This window comes from Lepus europaeus, chromosome 4 (genome assembly GCF_033115175.1).
Source record: "Lepus europaeus isolate LE1 chromosome 4, mLepTim1.pri, whole genome shotgun sequence".
Lineage (NCBI taxonomy): Eukaryota > Metazoa > Chordata > Mammalia > Lagomorpha > Leporidae > Lepus > Lepus europaeus.
Genome location: NC_084830.1, coordinates 75844443 through 75872043, shown reverse-complemented (window position 1 = coordinate 75872043; position 27601 = coordinate 75844443). Strand labels below are relative to the sequence as shown.

Genomic DNA, 27601 nt, shown 5'->3' with positions numbered 1-27601 from the left:
CCAATCCAGCTCCTTGCTAATGGCCTGGGAAAGCAGTGGAAAATGGCCCAAGTGCTTGGACTCCTGCATCCACATAAGAAACCAGGAAGAAGCTCCTGGCTCCTGGCTTCACATTGGCCCAGTTTTGGCTGTTGTGGCCATTTGGGGATTGAACCAGCGGACCGAAGACCTCTCTGTCTGTAACTCTGCCTTTCAAATAAATAAATCTTTGAAAAAAATTAAGAGAGGAAGGAGGAGGAAGAGTTTAAGCATGAGCAGGAGAGAGGGTAGGGTAGGAAGTATCACTATGTTCCTAAACCTGTCTATATGAAATACATGAAATATGTTTATCTTAAAGAAAAAAAATCTTCTAAAGAAATACTAAAAAATAAATAAATAAATAAATAAATAAAAAGGACCTAAGTAGGCTATATTGATACCACCCATCTACAACTCAGATCACTATCCTAAGCTTTGTCATGTCATAAACTGCTGTCAACCATTTTCACTTACATGACCCAAAATGTCTCAAACGCAATTTAACCACCTAATCCCTTTTCTTCCTCAATTTCTAGAACTGGGTATCCTTATTTTTTCTATTGTCACTTTTTGTGAAGAGATCCAAGAGCCCAAATTCAGCTCACTAGAAACCTCACACTCATCCTAAATGCCTTCCTTTCCCTTCATAACCCACTTATGAAGTCTCAGTAAGATCTAAGCTTTCCACACTCAGTGCCTCAGGCTCAAGTTCTCACTTCTTAAAACCTGGGATTTGGCAATAATTGATTAACGTAAGAGTTTCAGCCCCTGCAGTTCAGAGCCCCAACAAACTATTTTTCGTAATACCAACAGAGTGATTTTTCTAAAATTCAACATTATTTCACTGTTTAGCTTGGCATCCTACCTTAAGGAAAAAAAAAAATCTAAGCTCCTTAACACAGAAAAAAAGGTCTTCAATGATCAGGCTCTTGCTTTCTTCCCCAAACTATATCACACAGTCATTCTGAACTCCCCAAATTTCCCTAAGTGCAGCCATACTTTCTCATACCGCTATGCTCAAACTATTAACTCTGTCTATAATTTTCTCTTACAGCAAACTCATCTGGCGATCTTCCCAGCCTAAGTCCTATGGTGATTTTTTTTTATAAAGCAGTTCCTGACTCATGAGCCCAGCTCACCACTACCATTCCTGGCAAGAATCCATCAGTTCTTCCACTGGATTTCCATTAACTTAACAAGACTACCATAGAACCTATTTATCACTTATAATGCCTATCTAGTGAAAATTCGCCTTCTTCCAGAAAACTATAAGCTCCTTGAAGGCAGGGATCATGTACAAATGTTTCCTAGCTTCCTTTGTATTTAATACAATTCTGAACCACATTGAAGGTGTTCAATAAATATTTGTTAAAATAGTGAAGGTAGCTAAGTCTTCACATTGGTTTTTAACTTTACATTGGCTTTTATACTGTTTTTTCATGAAAACAGAAGTGAATACACAAACATTAAGTTGTCTCAAATAGCCATTCTTAGGCAAAATCCTCTAATTTGCCTTTTTTATTTAAACAGAAAATAGGTAATAGGCATTATCCCCACATATGCAAAACATGTCACCATCATTAAAATGATAACTATTGGCCAGCGCTGTGGCTCAATAGGCTAATCCTCCGCCTTGCAGCACCGGCACACCGGGTTCTAGTCCTGGTCGGGGCGCCGGATTCTGTCCCGCTTGCCCCTCTTCCAGGCCAGCTCTCTGCTATGGCCCGGGAGTGCAGTGGAGGATGGCCCAAGTGCTTGGGCCCTGCACCCCATGGGAGACCAGGAGAAGCACCTGGCTCCTGCCTTCGGATCAGTGTGGTGCACTGGCCGCACCGCGCTGGCCGCGGCGGCCACTGGAGGGTGAACCAACGGCAAAAAAGAAGACCTTTCTCTCTCTCTCTCTCTCTCTCTCATTATCCACTCTGCCTGTCAAAAAATAAAAATAAATAAATAAATTTTAAAAATGATAACTATCTTTTTCATTCTAAGTACAAAGTAAAGAAAGTCATTTTTAATACTTTCCCACCCATCATTCTGCACCTTTCTATCCTATCTCTCTTACCATGCTCCTCCTTTCCCAGAATGCTTTTCCCACCCATCTTTTCCTGGCTAAAATCCACTCATCCTTCTAGAATAAAGTGGACATTTCCAAGAAGACTTCTTCTGCACTTCATGCTACTCTTAATACTTTATATAGGAGACTTAGAAAGTAGACTTTCTTGGGCATCCCAGTCCTATTATATCCTGTAATGTTCCAAGTTCCAAAATTAATCCAGTCTCTCCCATTATTTTGGTCAAATTTCTCTTTCTCTCAGTGGGGCAAAACTCAAGCTAGGTATTGAAGGGAATAAAGCAGTCTCCAGAAATCTAAGGACAGAATTAACATATGAATAGTTAATAAGTTTAATATTACCAAAGGATATCTACAAAGGTAGTAATAATGTCCACAAAGGTATTAATATATCTACAAAGGTAATAAAACTATCTACAAAGGTAGTAATAAATGCAAATAAATATTGAATTGGTATAACTTGAGAGAACTTTTTAGAAACTTCTCAATGGATGACAAGTTCAACTACTCAAGACTAAACAAATTTAAAAAACATAAGGGAATGAGCACAAATGGTAGCTCTCGAATTTCAGAAAATTACCTGCTATCAATATGAAATATAGTAAGAGGAACATCTACAATTCAATAGTATGACTCAAATGAAATATACAGGAAAACACATGATAAATAGCAGGTTCTACATAATTCAAAAGAACATGGCATCCAGTTCTGGCAAAGGATGTAGATTCAAGAATTTGCAAGAGTAAATATGTACCAGTCAACACTCTTGGGCTTTCTACAAACATCATTTAGCTTTATGTTCCTTGTCCTCCAGCTCTTCTCGCTCATCCCTTCAAGCCTTTTCTTATTCCCTATTTTACCATCAACCTATTTTTCTACAATGTAGTGTATTTTCCACCATCTTCATGATTTAGTGGTCATGTGGGAAGTCACATCAGGGGTTTTTAGATGCTAATCTCTACACCTTCAAATTACCTTCTGAATACAATGAAATCCGGTCATTTGCAACAAGATGGAGGAATCTGGAAAACATCATGCTGAGTGAATTAAGCCAGTCCCAGAGAGACAAATATTTGTTTTCCCTGATCAGTGACAACTAACTGAGCACCAAAGGGGAAACCTGTTGAAGTGAAATGGACACTATGATAAACAGTGACTTGATCAGCTCTTGTCCTGACTGTTGATGTGCAATGTAATACTTTATCAATTTTAGTATTTTTTTTTTGTTCTAATACTAGTGGTTGAACTCTGTAATTAACACACAATTATTCTTAGGTGTTTAAATTTTAACTGAAAAGTGATCCCTGTTAAATATAAGAGTGGGAATAAGAGGGAGGAGATGTACAATTTGGGACATGCTCAATCAGACTTGCCCCAAATGGTGGAGTTAGAAACGTGCCAGGGGATTCCAATACAATCCCATCAAGCTGGCAAGTACCAATGCCATCTCACTAGTCCAAGTGATTATCTTCAGTTCACAGTTGATCACACTGATAGGTCTAAGAGTCAAAGGGATCACACAAACAAGACTAGTGTCTGCTAATACTAACTGACAGAATCAAAAAGGGAGAGAAGGATCCAACATGGGAAGCGGGAGATACAGCAGACCCACAGAATGGCAGATGTCCTAAATAGCCTAAATAGCCTCAGAATCATCCCTTAAGGCATTCAGATCTGGCTGAAGAGCCCATGAAGAGTATTTCAGGCATGGAAAGCCAAGACGCTCTGGCAAAAAAAAAAAAAAAAAAAAAAAAAAAAAACAAAACCTAAATGAAAGATCTCTGCGAGTGAGATCCCAGAAAGAACGGGCCATCAAAGAAGGAGGCACCTTTCTCTGAAGGGAGGAGAGAACTTCCACTTTGACTATGACCCTATCGGAATAAGATCAAAGTCGGCGAACCCTAAAGGCTTCCATAGCCTTGGCAACTCATGACTAGAGCCTAGGGAGATTACTGATGCCATAAACAAGAGTGTCAAATTGTTAAGTCAACAACAGGAGTCACTGTGTACTTACGTCTCATGTGGGATCTGTCCTTAATGTGTTGTCCAATGTGAAGTAATGCTATAACTAGTACTGAAACAGTATTTTTACACTTTGTGTTTCTGTGTGGGTGCAAACCGATGAAATCTTTACTTAGTATATACTGAATCAATCTTCTGTATATAAAGATAATTGAAAATGAAAAATAAAAAACTTGGTTTTAAATTGGAAATTACATAGAAAATTAATCAATTTTTTAAAAATTATGCAGGATCTCTGTCCTTAATGTGCTGCACACTGTGATTTAATGCTATAAGTAGTACTCCAACAGTATTTTTCACTTTGTGTTACTATGTGGGGGCAAACTGTTGAAATCTTTACTTAATATATACTAAACTGATCTTCTGTATATAAAGAGAATTGAAAATGAATCTTGATGTGAATGGAAGGGGAGAGGGAGTGGGAAAGGGGTGGGTTGCGGGTGGGAGGGAAGTTATGGCAGGGGGAAGCCACTGTAATCCATAAGCTGTACACTGGAAATTTATATTCATTAAATAAGTTAAAAAAAATTACCTTCTGATTATTTTTAAATTGCCTCAATTATTTTAAAAATCTATGAACCAAGAATATTTTCATCTGTCAATCCTCATACACATCCTGAGGGTTTTATAAAGGAGAGAAAAAGAATCGGGTAGGAAATAAACATAAAAGGAATAGTTCAAAAAAAAAAAAAAAACAGAACTGAAACACTTTTCTGTTTTAATGGAAAAATCAGGATGAAAGTACAATGAAAAAAAAAAAAACTGAAGAAAAGCAAACATTCCTATGAACACCAAATTTCCAAATGTAAGGATATTTTACTTTTCTTTTACACTTATTGGAGAGCCAAATTATTAACAGTGACTAACTTAAAGTATTTGGGGGCTTTAATTTACTAAATCAACAAAACCTGTAAGTTTTGTCAAACTGTTGAAAGATATCTTAATTACATACAACATTAGACATATATAAGTGCCAAACTAAACAAAGCCCCCATTTGCTATTAATGAAGGATTTTATAAATTCAAGGGAAGAAAATTTCCATGAGACTGAATTAATAAAAATCACTTACCTAAGTATTAAAAAAAGCTTTTCAATTTAACGACATAAAACTGCAGAGTAAATATAATTTTAAAGCCGGCGCCGTGGCTCAACAGGCTAATCCTCCGCCTTGTGGCGCCGGCACACCGGGTTCTAGTCCCGGTCGGGGCACCGATCCTATCCCGGTTGCCCCTCTTCCAGGCCAGCTCTCTGCTGTGGCCCGGGAGTGCAGTGGAGGATGGCCCAAGTGTTTGGGCTCTGCACCCCATGGGATACCAGGAGAAGCACCTGGCTCCTGCCATCGGAACAGCGCGGTGCGCCGGCCGCAGCGCGCCTACCGCGGCGGCCATTGGAGGGTGAACCAACGGCAAAAGGAAGACCTTTCTCTCTGTCTCTCTCTCACTGTCCACTCTGCCTGTCAAAAATAAAAAAAATAAAAAATATATATATATAATTTTAATTTAGTAATAAAACAAAAGATTAACCACCATTTCTTAAAGACATTTTTCATTCAAACCAAGAAAAGCCAAGCAAGCAAAAGGAATTATAATGGTGATTACTGTGACAACCTAAAATTTTTTAAGGAAACCAGAATTTTGCATATTAGCTGCCTATGCAAGTGTGCTTTTGGAACTGAAAATATATTTTAACTATTTCATAAAATAGTTCAAGATGAAAGTTTAAGACAAGGGATAGGCACTTAAGTCATCACTTGGGATACCCACACCCCCTAATAGAGGGCCAGTTCAAATTCTGGATACTCTGATTCTGATCCACCATCCAGCTAATGTGCTGGGAAGGTAGCAGCAGAAAATGGCACAAGTGCTGGGGTTACTGCCACCCATGTGAGAGACTTGAGTTCCTGGCTCCTGACTTCACCATGATCCAGTATACTGGATATTGCAGCCATTTGGGGAACAAACGAGCAGATGGAAGTTCATTCTCTCTTTCTGCCTTTCAAAACAACAAACAAAAAAACCCCTCTCTCTTGTTCTCTCTGCCATTCAAATAAATTAAAAAATTGATCTTGAAAAAAATGACAGTATACCTTGGCAAATTTGTTGATGTTTTAAGAGAAGGATGTGCTATACCTTACTGGTAAAAATATTTTTCCTTCTAATTTTTGCCAGTCAAGAGTCTTCTCTAATAGCACAGAAACAGAGGATGAGGGTGGAAAAAAAAGAATAAAATACTTTTGCCTCAAAAATATAAACACACAGATTCACTATTGCATTTAGGAGAAAAAAACAGGCCATTTAACCATGTAACTTTAATTTCTGCCCTTATTATCTTCTAGTAAGATAGCTACAGAAACGGTTAACACTTTGTGTAAACCTTATATTTTCTAATAATTACAAATATTTACTTCTGAACACATGAATGTTTTCAAAATTTAACTGTTAACCGGTTTAAAACAATCTATACCAGATTTCTATTCCTCACGTTACCAGAAGATACGTAACATGGTTCCAGTCTCATTCCTAAAGATATAAACTGCATTAGGAACTACTCATAGCTTATGCTTGTCATTGCATTAAACATATTCTCTATTATCAAGTAAGAAATAAAACTTAGGGGACAAAAGCATGAATAATTAATAAAACTAGATGAATGGTAGGCACTTAGCCTAATGGTTGAAATACTGGTTAAGACAACCCCATCACATTTTGGAGTACCAGGGTCCAATACCTGATCAGCTCCTAATTCAAGATTCCTGCTAATGTGGAGTCTGAGATGACAGCTGAAGTAACTGGGTTCTTGCCACCCATGTCTGGGAGATCTAGATTGAGTTTATTACTAGCCAGGACTGCTGCTGGCATTTGGGGAGTGAATCAGCATATGGGAGAACATTCTCTTTCTCTCTCAAGGAAATTAAACAAACAAACAAAAAAAGGACAAAATAATCAAGTTCTTGCCACATACAACACTTTTAATTAAATATATAAAAGACAAGAAATGCTGATTAATATGTGAGTATTAAAGAATTTTAAAGAAAATCCTAAAATTGCTTGGAAAAAGATACAACCAATAAAAAACTGAGAATGAAGAATAACCAATTTTATCAGGTACCATGTTAGATACTGTGCTGGTATAAATTGAAAATAAATGATGGAGCCGGCACCGCGGCTCAATAGGCTAATCCTCTGCCTTGCGGCGCCGACACACTGAGTTCTAGTCCTGGTTGGGGCGCCAGATTCTGTCCCGGTTGCCCCTCTTCCAGGCCAGCTCTCTGCTGTGGCCAGGGAGTGCAGTGGAGGATGGCCCAAGTGCTTGGGCCCTGCACCCCATGGGAGACCAGGAGAAGCACCTGGCTCCTGCACTGGGATCAGTGCAGTGCGCTGGCCGCAGCGCGCCAGCCGTGGTGGCCACTGGAGGGTAAACCAATGGCAATGGAAGACCTTTCTCTCTGTCTCTCTCTCACTGTCCACTCTGCCTGTCAAAAAAAAAAAAAAAAAAAAAGATGGAATAGGATGTGATAAAATATATTTGAAACTGCTTAATAACTACTATTAAAACATCCAATTGGCCGGCGCCGCGGCTCAGTAGGCTAATCCTCCGCCTTGCGGCGCCGGCACACCGGGTTCTAGTCCCGGTCGGGGCACCGATCCTGTCCCGGTGGCCCCTCTTCCAGGCCAGCTATCTGCTGTGGCCCAGGAGTGCAGTGGAGGATGGCCCAAGTGCTTGGGCCCTGCACCCCATGGGAGACCAGCACCTGGCTCCTGCCATCGGAACAGCGCGGTGCGCCGGCCGCAGCGCGCCTACCGCGGCGGCCATTGGAGGGTGAACCAATGGCAAAAAGGAAGACCTTTCTCTCTCTCTCTCTCTCTCACTGTCCACTCTGCCTGTCAAAAAAAAAAAAAAAAAAAATCCAATTTAAAGAAAATGATTTTGTTAAAGTCAAACTTCACTTTATACCCTGCTATGAACTGAATGTCTGCCTCCCAAACACATCTGTTGAAATCTAATCCCTAACATGATCGTTTTAAGTAGGGCCTTTGTGACATGATTAGGTCTTGGTGGTAAAGCCTCATGAATGGTACTAATGCCCTTAAAAGAGGCCTCAGAGAACCTGTCTCTTCCACCATGCAAAAACACAACCAGACGCTGCTGTATATTAAAAAGAACAGATCATCACCAGACGTGGAATCTGCCAGCATCTTGATCTTTAACTTCCCAGTCTCCAGAACTGTGAGAAATAAATGTGTGGGGGCCGACGCTGTAGCGCAGCAGGTTAATCCCTGGCCTGAAGCACTGGCATTCCATATGGGCACCGGTTCTAGTCCCCGCTGCACCTCTTTGATGCAGCTCTCTGCTATGGCCTGGGAAAGCAGTAGAAGATGGCCTAAGTCCTTGTGCCCCTGCACCCGTGTGTGAGACTGGGAAGAAGCTCTTGGCTTCGGATCGGCGCAGCTCCAGCCGTTGTGGCCAATTGGAGAGTGAACCATCAGATGGAAGAACTCTCTCTCTCTCTGCCTCTCTTCTCTCTGTGTAACTCTCTGACTTTCGAATAAATAAAATCCTAAAAAAAAAAAAAAAAAAAAAGAAAGAAATAAAGGTGTGCAATTTGTGAACCATCCAGCTTATGGTACCTTGTTACAGCAAACTGCACAGACTAAGACATACTCTAATAAACCTCAAGGAAAAAGGCATTAAAATTAAAAGCAAATAAAATTTATAGAAAACAAATGTTTAGCTATCCTAACTCCAAAGTTATTTTGTATTTGCCTTTTATCTTTAGAACAGAGGGGGAAAATGCAAAAGAAAGATGAAACAATGAAAAATGAATCAAAACCAGCAAATCTAAAGGGAGCAAATACCCTGTCTCTTCTCAGTACTCTGCTGCACACTTGTACCTAGCACGGTGTAATATGTTCATGGCAACACTGCCACAATGGATCACAGTCATAAATAATCATACTCTGATCCCAAGATCTGAATCTTTAAATAGTTCTGGATACCTACAAAACACTCAGTGAATTTTTCAGGAATTAAGAAAATCTGCACATCAATAGTTAAATGTAAATGTATCCCCTCTCCTACCCCCTTCATACTATAAAACGTTTAAACAAATGGCACACTAAATTTTAGATAGGAAGATAACATGGTTAAATAGAAAAGGTATTACGAAATACTGATGAGGTAACAGAAAACTGAAAATTGTGATAATTACACAATTACTCATTTATATACTTAGAGAAGCCACTGAGATACACAACTTATCTTTAGGTAAAAAGTCTTATTTGCAATTTTATAAAAGGTAATATTAGTAAGAGTTTGCTTTCATATCAATTCTTAAAATGATTTGATATATTAAAGGTGACAGTATTTTTAAAGGGCTACAAATATAAGCACAATAAAAGCTGTCCTATCCAAAGTCCTTGGTTAGTTACAGGACACTTGAAATTTCCAAATGATTTAAATTAACACCACTTAGAGACAGAAAGTAAACTAGTGGATGCCTAGAGCTGGAGGTGGAAATAAGGTGGGTCGAATCAGGGTGACAGAAATGTTCTAAAATTGGGTTATGTTGATGGCTATATAACACAGTAAATTAACAAAAAATCATTATTTTCTTTTGAAGATTTATTTATTTATCTATTTGAAAGGCAGAGCTAGAGAGGCAGAGGCAGAGGGAGAAAGAGGTCTTCCATCTGCTGTTTCACTCCCCACAAATGGCCACAGCAGCCAGAACTGGGCCATTCTGGAGCCAGCAGCCAAGAGCCTCTTCCAGGTCTCCCACGTGGGTGCAGGGGCCCAAGGACTTGGGCCATCCTCTACTGCTTTCCCAAGCCATAGCAGAGAGCTGGATCAGAAGTGGAGCAGCTGGGTCTTGAACGAGCATCCAAAAGGGATGCTGACACTGCAGGCGGCGGGATTACCTGCTATGCCACAACGCTGGCCTCCCCATTACAGTTTAAATGAATAAATTCTATGGCATATAAATTATATCACAACAAATTTTTTTTAATTAGTGGTAAAAAAAAAAAATAAGTGTGGGTATTTCCAGCTAAGAGTGTTAGGGGTGATTATTTTTTTGTGCCCCTGTTTTACTTTTTAAAATGGTTTAAGAGAAAAAGATTTATTAAAAAATAAAAATTAAATTGCAAAATTTATTGGAATTGTGTCAAGGGCACAGGGATTTACCTCTGTTAAAAGTGCTTGGCCTCCCTGGGGCTGGCGCTATGGCGCAGTGGGTTAACGCCCTGGCCTGAAGCACTGGCATTCCATATGGGCACCGGTTTGAGACCCGGCTGCCCCACTTCCAATTCAGCTTCCTGCTATGGCCTGGGAAAGCGGTAGAAGATGGCCCAAGTCCTTGGGCCCCTGCACCTGAGTGGGAGGAAGCTCCTGCCTTCGGATAGGCACAGCTCTGGCCGTTGCGGCCATCTGGGGAGTGAACCAGCAGATGGAAGATCTCTCTGCCTCTACCTCTCTGTGTAACTCCGTCTTTCAAATAAATCTTAAAAAAAAAAAAAAAAAAAGTGCTTGGCCTCCATGCTGTTTACTTTGGCTGATTATCTTTCAATTATTTCATTTCTCAGCAAAGTTCTGGATAGAAGAGGGTTGTTAAGCAGCTGATTCACACCCCATTGCACATTTTAGATTCAAAGTTAAGAAAAAAGGACCTTGGCTGGCGCCGCAGCTCAATAGGCTAATCCTCCACCTGCAGCGCCGGGACCCCAGGTTCTAGTCCTGGTTGGGGTGCCGGATTCTGTCCCGGTTGCTCCTCTTCCAGTCCAGCTCTCTGCTGTGGTCCGGGAAGGCAGTGGATGATGGTCCAAGTGCTTAGGCCCTGCACCCGCATGGGAGACAAGGAGAAGCACCTGGCTCCTGGCTTTGGATTGGCGCAGTACGCCGGCCGTAGCAGCCATTTGGAGGGTCAACCAACAGAAAAGGAAGACCTTTGTCTCTGTCTCTAACTGCCTGTCCAAAAAAAAAAAAAAAAAAGAATAGAAAAAAGGACCAAAGTTTAGCTAAGAAGTAAACATGCCACTTGGAATGTCCACATCCCATATCATCAGTCTCAGCTCTAATTCCAATTCTTGTTTACTGTTAATACATACATTGGAAAGTAGTAGATGAGTGTTCAAGGACTTGATTGCTTGCCACTATGCTGGAGACTGGAATTGAATTCCAGGAGCCTGGTTTAGTCCCTGGCTGCTGCAGGCATCTGGAGAATGAACCAGTGGATGGAAGACAGATTGATCTCTCCTTCTCTTTGTCTGCCTCTATTAGATTTTCAATGAAAATAAGTTTTTTTAAACTTAGACATTACCAGTGTTAATAATGTAATAAATATTTTAGGGGCCAGCGCTGTGGCATAACGGGCAAAGCCACTGCCTGCAGTGCCAGCATCCCATATGGGTGCCAGTTCAAATCCCAGCTGCTCCACTTCTGATCCTCTCTGCTATGGTCTGGGAAAGCAGTAGAAGATGGCCCAAGTCCTTGCGCCTCTGCACCCAAGTGGGAAACTGGGAAGAAGCTCCTGGCTTCAGATCGGCCTAGCTCCGGCTGTTACACCCATCTGGGGAGTGAATCAGTGGACTGAAGACCTCTCTCTCTCTCTCTCTCTCTCTGCCTCTCTGTAACTCTGTGTTTTAAATAAATAAATAAATAAATCTTTAAAAAAAATTTAAAGAATTTTTCACAACCATTTTTTTCTATATGAAAAGATAACATAGGTTTATAGGCTATACAGACCAATTCAGTTATAGCAAGTCTAAATCTAAGCAAAACATAGTACTTGATTACATAAACATATATATGGTATACTATACTCTGTTAAGTGGGAGCTCAAATAAATCCAACTGGGTCTGAAAGTTAGGGTAAAAGGGAAGTTTCATTTGTTTCCTAGGGCTGCCTTAACAAACTACCATAAATTTGGTGGCCAAACAACAGAAATTTACTCCCTCCCAGGTATGGATGCTAAAAGTCTAAAATCAAAATACTCAGAGAGCCATGCTACTTCTGAAGCCTCTGAGGAGAAGCCTTGTCTCTTCCCAGCTTCTGTGGCTTCTCGCATTCCTTGGCTTGTGGCAGCATCTCCAATCTGCCTCCATTTTCACTTGGTCTTCTTCCTTGCTAGGTCTCTATGTCCCCTCTTTTTATAAGGTCCATCCTAAATCAAAGATGATTTCATCTTCAGATCCTTAACTACATCTGTAAAGATCCTATCCAGACAGAAAGCAGACAGGTGAAAGACTCATTCTTTTTAGAGGGAACAAACAAGCAACAGCAAAAAGCACCTCACTGATAACTGAAACTCAATTTTTTTTTTTGACAGGCAGAGTTAGACAGTGAGAGAGAAAGAGACAGAGAGGAAGGTCTTCCTTTCCGTTGGTTCACCCCCAAAATGGCTGCTGCGGCCGGCACGCTGGGCCGATCCAAAGCCAGGAGCCAGATGCTTCCTCCAGGTCTCCCATGTGGGTGCAGGGCCCAAGGACCTGGGCCATCCTCCACTGCCTTCCCGGGCCACAGCAGAGAGCTCGACTGGAAGAGAAGCAACTGGGACAGAATTCGGCGCCCCAACCAGGACTAGAACCTGGGGTGCTGGCGCCGCAGGCAGAGGATTACCAAGTGAGCCGTGGCACCGGCCTGAAACTCAAATTTTAAATTGCTTTGTGTTATTCTCAGGAAAAACAAACAAACAAACAAACAACCCTATGTATTTAATTGTGTACTTTTCTTAGAAAATATCCTATTACATTATCAGGAATATCATGTTAAAAACATGCAGAAACACATATAAAAGCAGGATGAAAATGTTGTGCTATATAAAAACCTACTTCCCAAAGAGTTCTTTTTCTATTCAATGTTCCCCATCAAAGTGAATGCCATCGGAGCCAGCACTGTGGCGCAGCAGGTTAAAGCCCTGGCCTGACGCACCGGTATCCCATTTGGGCACCAGTTATAGTCCCGGCTGCTCCTTTTCCGATCCAGCTCTCTGCTACGGCCTGGGATAGCAGTAGAAGATGGCCCAAGACCGTGAGCCCCTGCACCCACGTGGGAGACACAAAGAAGCTCCTGGCTCCTGCCTTCGGATTGGCACAGCTCCGGCCTGTTGCAGCCATCTGGGGAGTGAACCATCAGATGGAAGACCTCTCTCTCTCTCTCTCTGCCTCTCTGTAACTCTGTCTTTCAAATAAATAAAATAAATCTTTAAAAAAAAACCAAAAAACAAAAAACAAAGTGAATGCCACCGTCAACCATGCTGTAGCTCTGGCTACAAGACTGGATGTCATCTCCTTTGTCATTCAACCAACTCGTTAGAAAATCCCATGGACACCTTCAAAATATATTCCAAATGCAGACAATTTGCATCCTTTTCACTATACCACCAATCTAATCCAAGTCTCCATCATTTCAGACTAAGTTTTCCCATGTTCAAAACTTTATAGTGAAGGGTGGGTCTCTGGCCTAGCAGTCAAGATGCCTACATCCCATACTGGAGTGCCTGAGTTCAATTCCCGGCTCCAGGTCATGAATGAAGCTTGACATTAATGAAGATCCTGGGAAGCAGTGATGATGATCCAAGTGATTGGGTTCCTGCCACTTGTGTGAGAGACTTGGATTGAGTTTCTGGCTCCCAGCTTGGGTCTGGCAGGGGGTGGAGGGGCCTGTTGCAAGCATCTGGGAGGAGTAAACCAGATGAGGATGAGCAGTCTATTTTGTTGGCTCTCAAATTAGCACAAACAAGCAAACCACCCACCAAAAACTCTGCAGTGACTTCCATAGAGAATAAAAATCCCAACTCTGTCCTCCTCTCCCACCAGAACGCTACCTGTTCCTGGCCAGTCATATAAGCTCCCTTGCATCTAAAACACACCAAGCACACATCTATGTTACTATTCCCTGTATGTTTCATCCAGGTATCCAGAAGGCCCAAACCCTTACTTCTGTCACTTCTCTGTTCAAATGTCATCTCAAAGAGCTGTTTCCTGACAACCCTATCTACAGTAGGACTCTTGTCCCTTTTCCTTTAGCCCACTGAACTTTTTTTCAGAAAACAATCTGACTATATATATATGAACATAAGTACATACATATATGTATATATGTTTACTGTTACTACCACCATCACCCCACTGGAATTCCCATGAAAGCATGCTTGATTCACTGCAGTACCCAGCACTGGAGCAGTAGGTGGAAAACATGAGGAGTTCATCAAGCATCTGAGTGAACAACATAGGAATTGTTAGAATGCTGACAAGAATTCACTTACCCATTTTTCCTTTTCAAATATCCCTCGTCCATTATGTGAGGAATATTATTACAGATATTTCCCCAGAATATTTCCCATTCACAATATTCTCTGAATAAACCTTATCAGGAGACAAACTGGTTACCCACCACTAGATGGGGTAGGAAAGAAAGAGCTCATCAGCAACAGTGAGATCTTGATCATTTCAACTGCTCTTTATTCCTGTTTCTTAGCCCCTTCTCAAACACACGACCAGTCTGGAGAATGATCTCATCTGTAGTTGGAGTCTTTCTATTTACTTTCCTTTCTCCCCCTTTAAATACAGTCTCCAGGTAGAGTTCTAAGGAACAATGTCCTAATGATGTTTAACCGTGTTTTCACATACTGAAAAGGGTTACATAAATTTAAGAATAACTTCATTAAACAAAATCTTTAACAAAGTTCACATGTATTACAAATCTTCAAAAGTTAAATATGCTATACACTGTAACCAAAACTTTTTTTTCAACTAAATTTACATTTTTTCAAAGCACTTCTTTAAGAACTTGTGCTCTGTACCATTTATTTTATTCAATGCTATCCTGGAATAAGTCTTTAAAATCAATCTGAAATGTAAAGAACAAGTACAAGCGCATCTTTCAGTCATATCATTGATAGTTTTTCCTAGTCATTTCAAAAATTCAGACTGCCTGACAGAAAAACCTTTCACTTTAGATTTCAAGGAAATTTCAAAAGGATACTTGCTAATGGATTTAAATTATAATTAAAATGTTCACTATCTACAAGATACTGTTTGAGGATGTCTTTTTTTCATAAGTGGTAACAAAAATTGACAGTTACCAAAGCGGAATAAAACCAGGGTCAAAAGCACTCAAGTAATTTCCTCTCTACCAACATATCCCTTTCTCTAACATCAGCAACTAAAAAAGCACTTAGTGGGATTAGAAATGCGTAAGGAAGCAAGTTTTCAAGCAAGTCTGTGAAGTCTGAATCTCATTACTGTATTTACATTTCTGGAAGAAACTAAAATTATAGGTAAAAATTCATTAGAAAACTAAGTCAGTAGCATCACTGTATAACATGATGAACAACAGGAATTCATACCCTGTCTGCAGCAAAAGTTACTTCCCTAACAATTCTCTTCCCCACTTCACTGTCCCTTATCACTGCAAGGAACACACCCTTTTAACTGCCTATACAAGCCTCCCTTCCCTTTAAAGCCTTCCGATCAACCCTTTCACTTCTGTTTCAGTACTGCTTTACCTTAACCTCTTTCCTTCCAACATTTGTAGAATATCTTCGTACATTTCCCATGTCAGAAAGAGAAGTTAACCTAGTTTCAGTCCTAACATCAAAGAAACTCCTTTAATGTAGATGGCTGACTGGAGTATGTCCCAAACAATTTCTCCCTGACAGACAATGCTACCTTCAAGCCCAATCCCTCAACAATCCTAAATTCTTTGAAACTAAAAATAGCTCAGCTGTTGTCTCATCTGCCAGCAGATGGCCAGACTATTTTTATTTCAGGATTCTCGAGAGCAGGAATGGATCAGGCTAAGCTAGGACACCCAGACGCCCTCACTCTGCAGAGCCCAGTGTTCACTGCAGAGAGCTGTAGTAGGGCAGGTACCAAGAGAGGGCAACCTGGAGCTGTTCCTGAGCCTGTGGGCTTTGCATCAATTCTAACAATTTGAGAGCAATTCTAACAATTTGAGAGCAATTCTAACAATTTGAGAGTGTGTACCCAGAGAGGTTGTTTCTCTTTTTTTTCTTTAACCATTCTTTACTTCAAATGAAGTCTGACATGTAAGAAAAATTTTAAGATTGTAAATAACTGCATATCTTTTCAAGGTTTACTTTCTTATGTGAAAATAAAAGTCTCTTTATGTAATGTCTTTGAGAAGGGATTTTTTGTTTTTGTTTTAACGAAGTAAAATGTCCCCTAATCTAGATGTTTCCAAAAAGGTATACTATTTAACAAAAAGAAAGTGTTCCTAAGAATATCTGATAAGCTGTAATTTCATAAATACAGAAAAGCATTTTAATTGGCCATTGTTAAAAAGGTAGTTGAATTAATTTTGAATACTACAGTTCTGAGATCCACTCAGTTGCCACTAAAATGATTTTAAACAGAAAAAGGATTAAAAGCCTGAAATACTATACATTTTCTTCTTTCTTTCTATCTCTTGATTGCTCTAAGGCAAGTGCTCAGTAAAAATAGAAAACAAACATACGCCAGCAGAAAGGAAACAAACATTCGAAAAATGGCCTCTTTGCCTCCACCATCCAACTCCCATCCATTCAGAATCTACCCACCAGGGACGACCATACCAGGCCATTCCAGTTTACTTTTTCATCATGTTGATAGCCACAAAGATTATAAGAATACCACCAAGGGCCTCAAAAATCAAGAGAAGGGAGATCCATCATATTTTCCAAAGACAATGCACATTTGGGGATACCGTCTTACTCCAAAACACTAAACTTTCTGCCAAGATGAAGAAGGTTATCCCTATCAATTTATGTATGGGTGACAATGTAGACCGATGACTGGAAAGGAAGAAACAATTTTCACTAGGGATTAGCTACCATGAGACTCTGATATTGTGCTTTATTGGGGCAAACTGTAAATAAAGTAATCTGGTGCCAGAAGTCTCTGCTAGGGGTCGGTGCTGCGGCATAGTAGGCAAAGCTGCTGCCTGCAGTGCTAGCATCCCATATGGGCGCTGGTTCCAAACCTGGCTGCTCCACTTCTGATCCAGCTCCCTGCTATGGTCTGGGAAAGCAGTACGTGGGAGACTCGGAAGAAGCTCCTGGCTTCGGATCGGCCCAGCTCAGGCCATTGTGACCATTTTGGGAGTGCGGTGGAAGACCTCTCTCTCTCTTCCTCCCTCCCTGAGTCTATTGTAACTCTGTTTTTCAAATAAATAAATAAATCTTTTTAAAAAAAAAATCTGGGAAAAAACAACGCTAGTAAACTGGTACACTCATCACCAAATATTTCCTATGTCCAGAAATGGCAAGGACCATTTAGAGAGCTACATGCCAGGGAGCAGCATTGTGAACCTGCCTGTGATCCTGTTCAACTCCGGCGGCTCCACTTCAGATAGAGCTCCCTGCTAATGAGCCTTACTTGGGTCCCACAAGGGAAACCTGGATGGAGTTCCAGGTTCCTGGCCCAGCCCCAGCCACTGTGGCCACCTGGGGAGTAAAACAGCAGATGGAAAAATCAATCCACCCACCACCTCCATCTATCAAATAAATAAATCTTAAAAAAAAAAAAAAAAAAAAAAAAGGACTACAGGCTGCCTCAACAAGCCTATAAAGACTGGCAGAAATACTAAATGCATGAGTTAGCAGAAGAGGCTATTCACATTCACGGCACATTAGAGGGAATGTGACCACACAATCATTAAATTCAATACCCTAATTTTACAGAGAAGAAACTTAAGGCCTAGAGACCCTATGTAGCAGAACTGAGATTAAATCCAGAATCTCAGACTCTCATTCCAGTGAGTTCTCCAGTAAAACATGTTAATATTATATTAGATTTGGGGAGGGAGGGAATTTAAATACACATATTCTCTCCATTTCTTCAATTCCGTATTTATAATTTAGCACATTAAAAATATCTTCAAATGTGGAAAATCTGAATTCTCAAAAATGAAAACTTTAATTTAGATCAACTGCGAGTAAGTCGTAAAACTACATCTAATAGTTCTTTCAAAAATCCTCAACTCTCTCCCTTGCCTCACCCCAATTTAACAATTATTGCTTTCAGGACACTGATATATTCCAATTTTAGCACTACACTTGTAAACACCTGGAACAGACTTTTGTTAGCTTATATTAACAACATGTGAACTTCTAACCCCTGAAGGGGGAGAAAAACTAAACTTAAGCCCACCATACAACAAATTCAAAAATTTTAAGATGAAGTTTCTTCAATGTTTAATACCGATTTGAAGGCTCCAGGAAAAGAAAAAAACAAACTGTATAGCACACTACTGCAAGTTATGTAGTGCTATCCTTATTTTAAAAATTAAAGTACAGGAACAGGTGTTGTGGCTTAGCAGATAAAGCTGCCACCTGCAACGCTGCTGGTTTGAGTCCCAGCTGCTCCACTTTCCATCCAGCTCCCTGCTAATGGCCTGGGAAAAACAGTGGAAGATGGTACAGGTATTTGGGCCCCTGCTACCTATGGGGGAGACCCCGGATGAAGCTCCTGGGTCAGCCCTGGCCTGTGGGGCCACTTGAGGAGTGAACCAATGGATGCAACATTTCTGTCTCTCCCCTAACTCTTTCAAATAAATAAATCTTTTTTTAAAAAATTAAAGTACAAATTTGTTTTTAAGCCGTCTTGACTCATTATTCTAACATGCATTAAAATTTTACAGGCTTTTTCCCCCTTCGAGAGCACTTCTTTTTTTTTTTTCCAAGCCCATTTTCTTGCCCATCTTATCTGGTGCATTCCCAGTGGTATCAAATAAAATGTGAGCATCAGGAATTTACCTTGTGTTGGATGTCCTGCTCTCTCAAAGGATTTGATCTTTGATAAAATGTAATAGATCAGAGTCCCCCCCCCCCCTTTTACAACTCCTTATCTGCCTATCCTCCCTAAAGATATTGTTCGGATTTTCCCTGCTGCCGGTTTCGATATCTTCCGTCTGACTATAAATCACAATTGAAGCTTAAGAGCAGCTGCCACTGTCCAGACATGTGGCTGGTGGGTGTCATTGTCTTTTTTCTTTTTCCCCATTTCAAGCCCTCGCTTCCCCTGTCACCTACAGCCTGTTTCTCCGAGGGCTCCTTCCTTCCCCGCCTGCACACCGCCACCCCCACCCCCACCCCTTTAACCTCTGGTCTTGCTCTTCCAGGTCAGCCCAGTCAGAGACAACATTACTCTATGTTTTTCCTGTGGCGGAGGCGGAGAGATGTCGGAACGGGCTGCACCTCCTGCAAACCCTTCTCCAGACTGTCAACAAGGGAACAACTTCAGCCTCTCTTCCCAAAGTACCACGCCAAACGATAAAGTTACTGCAATTACGATACGGAAGCCTTCCCACGCCCAATCTTGACATATCGGCCCCACCTCAATTTCCAAGCTAATAAACAACGGCTCATCTTCTGCTTCATCACAAAGGCTGGTATCGTGTCCGCTCCGCCACGGCCCACCGATAAAACGCCTCCCTCTGTGCTTCTCCCTCTCCTCGCTAAGTCGATCCCCCGAACCCAAGTGCCCTGCGATCCTAAAACCTGCCCGCGTCCCCCGAGCCCAGCTCTAACTGCCCTTCCTCCTCCACCCCGCGTCTGCCCCAAATCCAGCTGAGTTCCTGTCAACTCCAGCCAGGTAGCAGGGAACTCCGCCAGGGCTGCCCGAGGTCGGCCAGCGACGTCCGCCCAAGGCAGGACCCCCCGCGACCCCGGCTCCGCCGCGCCGGCCCCCGCACCCCCTGGGCCTCAGCCCCGCTCACCTAACGCCACCTCGCAAGCTTTGCGCAGCTGGGAGTGATGCGCCTTCTTCACTTCCTTGTCGGCCAAAATCTTCTCCAGGGCCCGGGTCAGGAACATGTTCTTCGTCTTCTTCCCCTCATACATGGACGCGGAGAAGGCGGCGGCGGCGGCTCGTCCGACCCGCGGCTCCCAGCGGCTGGAGGGGAGGAGGAGGGGACGGAAGAGAAGAGAGAAAGGAGAGGGGGTGGCGGTGGGGGAGAGGAGGCGTGGAGGGCAGCGGCAGGATCAGGAAGGGGCGGGCGAGCGGGAGCGGCCGCCGTGCTGGCGAGGGGCGTCGAGGTCCTCGCCGCCCGCCGAGGGCTGCGACCGTGCGGCCTCCGCTGCTCCCAGCCCGGGGCGGGGATGCGGGTGGGGGCGCCGCTTCTCGGCCGCCCCTCTCACTGGTCTTCCCGACCCGCGGCGTGGAGGGTGCTCTGCCCGGGCGGCCGTGTGCTGGGGGCCGAGGGCCGAGGCGTGGCGGCGGCGGTGGCTCAGAGGCCCGGCAAGAGCAGAGCGACTCGGGCTGCTGTGGGGATTAGCACCCGCCGCGGCCGCGAACTGGCCTCCATCACCGCCGACCTGCCCCGGCCGCCATGTTGGGAGGAAACGACGCGTCACGCAGCGGCCGAACGGCTGCAGAGGAGGAAGCAGCAGCGGCGGCGGCGGCGGCGGCGGCACTGCCAGCCCAGAGCTGCCGCGGCGCCGGCAGGCGGGGGACGGAGGGCGGCGCGGGAGGAGCGGCCCGAGCCGCAACGCTACGGCGGCCCGGCGGGGCCTCGCCGCCTCCCGCGTTTGCCTGCAGGGCGGCGAGGGGCGTGGCCGGGCGTCCTGCGGCGCGGAGCCGGGCGCTTCGGGCTCCTCCCCGCGGCTGTGCTGCGGGACCCAGCAGTAGGGGACCTGTCAGCGTCCGGTTCGCGTCTGGCGAGCCGGGCGCCCGGCTCTGCGGCACCCCTTCCCTGACTTTCTGGGGATCCCATCGGTGGCAGCGCAGTCCCTTCTGTTCCGGGGATTTCGGAAACACCCGCATGGCTCACGCTCAGCCGCACTGGCTTTCCACCTGCCGCGCTCGACTCCAAATTTCCTTCCCAGGTGCGCCAAATCGCTGTCCGGGACCGAAACCTCTGATTACCTCAGGGAGGATTCTCCCTGGGGACAAGTAAGCAAAAAGCAGTTGACAAGGATTCAGTCGTGTTTCACTTGATTATCGGTAGGATTAATCGGTCACCTCTAGATTTCAGATTACAGTGAAAGCTTCTGACCGAGGTCCCTCGGAGACCTGTATTTCCGTGTCTTTAATACTAAGGTTCGGTCCTCGATATGAAAACCAGTTTCAGAATGCCACAGCACCGTGCGAACAGATTTAACACAGTGCGAACAGATTTAACACACGTGACCGTGTGTCTCCTTTAGTCCCAAAGAGTTCGGATTTCAAGTGTTTCTTTCTGAGCAGAAAATTATAAATACCATAAAAGTATATGCAGATAATTTACGTTCCAAACTGCTGTGTTGCTTCATTAGCACAGACTACTAGCCCCTAATCCTTAGCATGTGTCTCACCCTGTTCCATTAAGATTTCCTTGACTGTGGACTTGTCCTGATGCAACCGTCCAAACCCAAGGGGACTCTGAGAAGTGACAAGATTTGGACTAGGGTAAATGCCACCGAGAAGGAAAATGGAAAACTTGTAAGTGACTCTGAATTAAAGGAGACAAATAGATCAACTTTTTAAACTTTATCGTCCTCAGAAACAAAACCACAAATTCATTCGTGTATTTTCAAGAGTATCTCCAGATTCCTGGAAATTGGAGATTTATCAGATCCCTAAATAAGATATACATACACTCTAATAGATCACAAACTTTGAGAACCAGCTGAAATTCTAATTTCTTTGTTTCTTCATAATCCCAGTGCAGTGCCAGGTACTGTTGAAGGTACTAGCTGATCATCCAGTCTAGTACAGAGGTGCACCACATTCCTCAGCCTCCCTGCAGTTAGGTGTAGTCATCCAGTCTTACATCTTTTGAAAATAAAAATCGGAGTGGCTATGTGACTTAGCAATTAAAACAGTTAAGATGCTGGTTAGGATGCCCATGTCTCACATCAGAGAAACTGGCTTCCATCTCCAGTCCCTGAATCCAGCTTCTGCACAGGGCCATTTGAATATTGGTAACCTCATTCGCGGGCCATACAAAATTATCAACTTGAATATTAGCCTGCTATAGATTTGTTGAATTTTGAGTCCTGCCTGTGGATGCCTTGGCAGGGCCAGACCCAGTGATTTTGTGAGCCTTACAGGGCCAGTTGACACTAATTTTGATCACTTCATCCCCTACTTAAAACCTTTCACTGAATCCCATTGCCGTTAGGAAAAATAAACCTAAAATCTTAATGTGGCCTGCCAGGTTCTGTGTGATCTGGTTCCTAGCTCCCTCTTTATCCTAACTTTCAGCCACACTGCTTTATTTTGTTTCTTGAAACTTGCCAAACTTTCTGAATCCCAAGAGACTTTGTCTGCAAAGTTCTTCATGGGCTTAGCTTGGATAATTTTAATTTTTCCTCCAGGTTTCAGCCTAAATGGCATTTCTTCAGGAAGGCATCGCTGAATCTAGAAATCTAAAGAATACCTCAGAGCACTTTTTAAAATTGTTCTTAACACATTAAAATTATATATTCAGATATGCATGTTCGCATCCCTATAGGCAGTGGTGGTGCCTCAAATAAATGGGTTCCTACCACCCATCTAGGAGACCTGGATTGCATTCCCACCTTTCACCAGTTGCAGGCATTTGGGGAGTGAACCAGTGGAATGGGAGTTCTCTCTTTCTCTTTCTGCCTTTCAAATAAATTTTTCAAAAAGAAAACTAAACTCTCACAAGCAGTTTTTCTTGTTTTTTTCCCCTTTCATGGTCACATACTAAAAAACAAACAACAACAACAACAAAACACAAGTTAGAAGAGTATAAGCCCCTGAATTAGCATTGGAGAATTATCCATCCATTAGCAATACCTGTTTTGGACTGTACATGAACAAAGTAAACTCTTCAATTATGTTTAGCAGCTAGCTTTATCCTAAATAACACACTTAGGACCCGTTAATGAATGATACGGAGATCCCTGCCCTTAAGAAGCTCACATTCTACCTCATAGTTCTGCATCCATCACTTTTTACTGTACTGCCGGGATGGAGAAGGTCTTTGGTATTAACTCATTGGATAGAAGCTTGGGTAAATGAAAAACACTGGGCCAAGTCGAGTGTGATACTTTTGTAGAGCATTCCCTATATGGTGGAGGAAAAGGCATTAAACAAGTAAATCAGTACTGAATATGTAATTTTAATGTGTTAAGAACAATTTTAAAAAGTGCTCTGAGGTATTCTTTAGATTTCTAGATTCAGCGATGCCTTCCTGAAGAAATGCCATTTAGACTGAAACCTGGAGGAAAAATTGAAATTATCCAAGCTAAGCCCAAGAAGAACTTTCCAGACAAAGTCTCTTGGGATTCAGAAAGTTTGGCAAGTTTCAAGAAACAAAATAAAGCAGTGTGGCTGAAAGTTAGGATAAAGAGGGAGCTAGGAACCAGATCACACAGAACCTGGCAGGCCACATTAAGATTTTAGGTTTATTTTTCCTAACGGCAATGGGATTCAGTGAAAGGTTTTAAGTAGGGGATGAAGTGATCAAAATTAGTATCATAAAAGAAAAAAAAAAAATCCAGAGACCGGTGCTGTGGCATAGTGGGTAAAGCCGCTGTCTGCGGCACCAGGATCCTTTATGGGCTCCGGGCTTGAGTCCTGGCGAATCCACGTCCAGTCTAGCTCCCTGCTAATGCACCTGGGAAAGCACCAGAGTCTGGCCCCGGGTACTTGAGCAGTGCATCCACATGAGAGACCCTGAGGAAGCTCCTGGCTGCGGTCTGACCCAGCTCTGGCTGTTGGGGCTATTTGGGGAGTGAAGCTGTGGGTGGAAGATCTCTATATGTTTCTGTCTATATAACTCTGTCTTTCAAATAAATAAATAAATAAATGTTTTAAAACTAAGACTCCCTCTGTTGCATAGAAAATGTGTGAGAGGATGTGTGCGCAACAGTGAGAACTTGATTACAACAGAGCAGGATGGCGAAGGCTGCAGCCCAGAGCCTCCAAGCAACTTTGTAGTGAGCAGGCCCTGCAGAGGGGGAAGAGGTGCTGCGGTCCAGCCCAGCATCTGCCCAAAGAGGCTGTTATTTTTCAAATTTGCATAAATGTTAGAGCAGCAATGGCGGTGGAAATGAAGCAAAGTGGACCAATTTGATAACTACTTTGGTGCCAGGATGGGACTGAAAGAACTGGGGTGAAAGAGAAAGAAAGAGATCACAATTGAGTGTGCCTGTGAATAGAATTGCCATCGGTGGAGGGAAGGCTAGACCAAAGTAGGAGAACATTTGAATGTGACGGATACAATTTGCAGGTAGAGAAATATGACCTAACCCTGTCAGGAGGAAAGATCTCCATCCTCCTTTCTTTAAGGGAACAATTTGTCAGCCTCCCTTGCTGGGTCTTCAACTGCACCCAGAAGATGGGGGTGAAATGGGATGTGCCATGGGGAGAGAGCACTCCCACTCAACTGAAACTCCAGATGTTAACTCTAACCTGGAGCAAAAATAGGGTAAGACTCTAGAATAAAGCTGAAGTTCTTGTAAGATAAAGGGAAAATAATTCATTGACAAGTGCACAGCAAATGCCAGGCTTAAACATATCATATTTCCCTGTATTACTGTTTTTATGGATTCTTTTTTTAAAAAAATTTACATTTTTTAAAATTTTATTTACTTGAAAGTCAGAGTTACACAGAGAAAGAAGGAGAGGCAGAGAGAGAGAGAGAGAGAGCAGTCTTCCATTTTTCTGGTTCACTCCCCAAATGACCACAATGGCCAGAGCTGAGCTGATCCAAAGCCAGGAGCCAGGAGCTTCTTCCTGATCTCCCATGCAGGTGCAGGGACCTATGGAGTTGGGCCATCTTCTGTTGCTTTCCCAGGCCATAGCAGAGATCTGGATGGAAAGAGGAGCAGCTGGGACTCGAACCGGCACCCATATGGGATGCCAGTGCTGCAGGCTGGGGCTTTAACCCTCTGCGCCACAGCACCAGCCTCAATGTTTTATGTTTTTTTATTAATGTTTTTTGGTATTCATACTATTTAAATAAGAAAACCTATCTCAACATTCACTTGCCATTGACTCCTGATAGTTTTCAAAACATACAAATTCTGAAATACCTTTCAGCCTCTAAATTTTAAAATATTTTCTTCTTGTACATAATTGGGTTCCTGAGCCCATTTTGCTCCTCAATCCACAATTTCACCTTCCTGTCACCTAATAACCCCTCATCATTTTCCCTTTCTTCTGTGACTTTGCTATATACTGACTTCTTGGATTTTTTCTTCAGATGATTTTTGCTACTTAGTTCCAAAGAGTCAAATAATATGAAACAATAAAAGACTTTGTTGGTGTGCTTTTGTTATCATGCTTTTAAATATACACATAAATTCAGTGTAACATGAAAATTAAATAAAATCTAAGATTTTAATTAATGCTGAACATATGTAATTGATGTTAAAAGTCAATATTCGCTAACATCAAAAATAACATCAAATTCACTTGACTAAAAAATAAACTGCAGTGCTTCCAGTAGTCTCTTGCAACATCTCTATGTTCTGTGAGCTTTTAAAACATTCCATAATCTGAGTCTTTACTTCTGTAGAGGAGAAAAAAAAATATTTTCCCTTCTACCTATTTTAGGTCCATTGGCTGGAGCTCTGAAAATTAGACTGATGAACAATTCACAAGAGACAGTAAACAGAAGTTTGTTAACATACATATAACATGTATGCTTGAGAACACTCAGCAGTAAAGTAACTCCAAGGGGTAGTTAGAATTTGGCTTCTACAGCACTATAACAAAAGAGTGATAACATTTTACAGGAATGACAAGACAAAGAAAAAGGGCTCTGGGTCTATAGTCAACCTGAGAAGGCAAATATGAGGGTACTTCAAAACATTCATGGAAAAGTGCAATTCAGAGATAAGTTGGGGCGGGCATGTGGTACAGTGGTTATGGGGCCAGTTGGAACATCTACATCAAATAAGGAGTACCTGGGTTTGAGTCCTGGCTCCATTCCCACTCACCTTGAGAGCAGCCGGTGGTCATTCAAATGGCTGAGTCACTACCACCCATGTGGGAGACTTAGGATTGAATTTCCACCCTAGCTGCTGTGGTCATTTGGGGAGTGAATCAGCAGATAGAAAGTCAGTCAGTCAGTCAGTCAGTCACTCTGTCTATCTATCTATCCACCTTAAAAAACAAATGCAATTTTAAGTGATTAAATTGTGTTTATTGTGGTACAAAAAATTTTTGAAATCATGAAGTTTTTTCATAATATGCATTTTCCATGAACTTTTTAAAGACCCATTCTACATAGGAGAACCAGTGGAAGATACATGTTAGTTGGTAAAGTGTGTTATGTAGAGTCCTGGGGTGCGGTTTCTGGGATAATAAGGGTCTGTGGTTTTCTCCGTTGATTAACTTCTGTCCTTCCTGGTTGAGTTTATGTCCTGCTTTTAGACAAATAAGTGAATAAAAGTGAGTTTTTCTCATATCTGTTTCTTCGTAATTGTTCTTAGTACAAAATAATTAATAACCAACATGGGATATTTTAGAGTGGCATATTCTACTATCCTGCATTTCCAACTAATTTCTCAACAGTAATAGTGACATTTATATTAATATTTATGTCAAATTTATTATGAGTCAGTACAATTACTCAAATGGAGAAAGTTCTATTATCATCCCTGATTTATAGACAAAGAGCCTGAGACATCAAGGATTTCGAAAACTTGTCCAAGTCATACAATTTAAAAGTGATGGACCCAGGACTACAATTTGTTTAGTCTGGCTCCAAAGCCCATGCTCTAAACAGCTAAGCTACACTGCCTTTCTAACAGTCTGGTTCATATTTTATTGTAACCTCCTTCCCTACCCACTCCCTCCTCCCTTGATATACACATGGGGCCATTATTTTTCAGTGCATTTGCCCTTCCAAATTTCCCCCTTCTTTCCTTTTTCCCCATGAAAAATATCCATGCAGGCCGGCGCCGTGGCTCAACAGGCTAATCCTCCGCCTGCGGCGCCGGCACACCGGGTTCTAGTCCCGGTTGGGGTGCCGGATTCTGTCCCGCTTGCCCCTCTTCCAGGCCAGCTCTCTGCTATGGCCCGGGAGTGCAGTGGAGGATGGCCCAAGTGCTTGGGCCCTGCACCCGCATGGGAGACCAGGAGAAGCACCTGGCTCCTGCCTTCGGATCAGCGCGATGCGCCGGCCATTGTAGGGTGAACCAACGGCAAAAGAAGACCTTTCTCTCTGTCTCTCTCTCTCACTGTCCACTCTGCCTGTCAAAAAAAAAAAAAAAAAGAAAGAAAAAGAAAAATATCCATGCAACAAACACCAGCCTTCAAAGCCTCTGAACTCCATCCCTTCTTACAAGTTTTCTTTCTTCTGCTTCCAACAACACCATTCCTCCTCATCTCTGTCTTTTTAAAAAGCATCATTTACCTCAAACTTTACAACCAACTCTATAGCCATAGTAATATTTTATCAGAGTAAGTTTTTAAAAAAGATTTATTTATTTACTTGAAAGTCAGCATTCCAGAGAGAGAGAGAGAGAGAGAGAGAGAGAGAGAGATTGATCTTCCATCTGCTAGTTTACTCCCCAAAGGGCTGCAACTACC

At 42.5% G+C, this 27601-nt stretch overlaps 1 protein-coding gene across 2 annotated transcripts in view; it reads right to left on the bottom strand.

Moving 5' to 3' along the window:
* ARFGEF1 (ADP ribosylation factor guanine nucleotide exchange factor 1) overlaps window positions 1–20161 on the bottom strand; it is a 149910-nt gene extending 129749 nt beyond the window's left edge. The window contains exon 1 of one of the 2 annotated variants that reach the window (XM_062188387.1): window positions 19827–20161. In XM_062188387.1, coding sequence (XP_062044371.1) covers window positions 19827–19950 — 124 coding nt within the window. In that variant the 5' untranslated portion in view covers window positions 19951–20161. The remainder of the gene's footprint in view (window positions 1–19826) is intronic. The other variant, XM_062188385.1, reaches the window with a different exon arrangement.
* Window positions 20162–27601: the final 7440 nt, after the last annotated feature.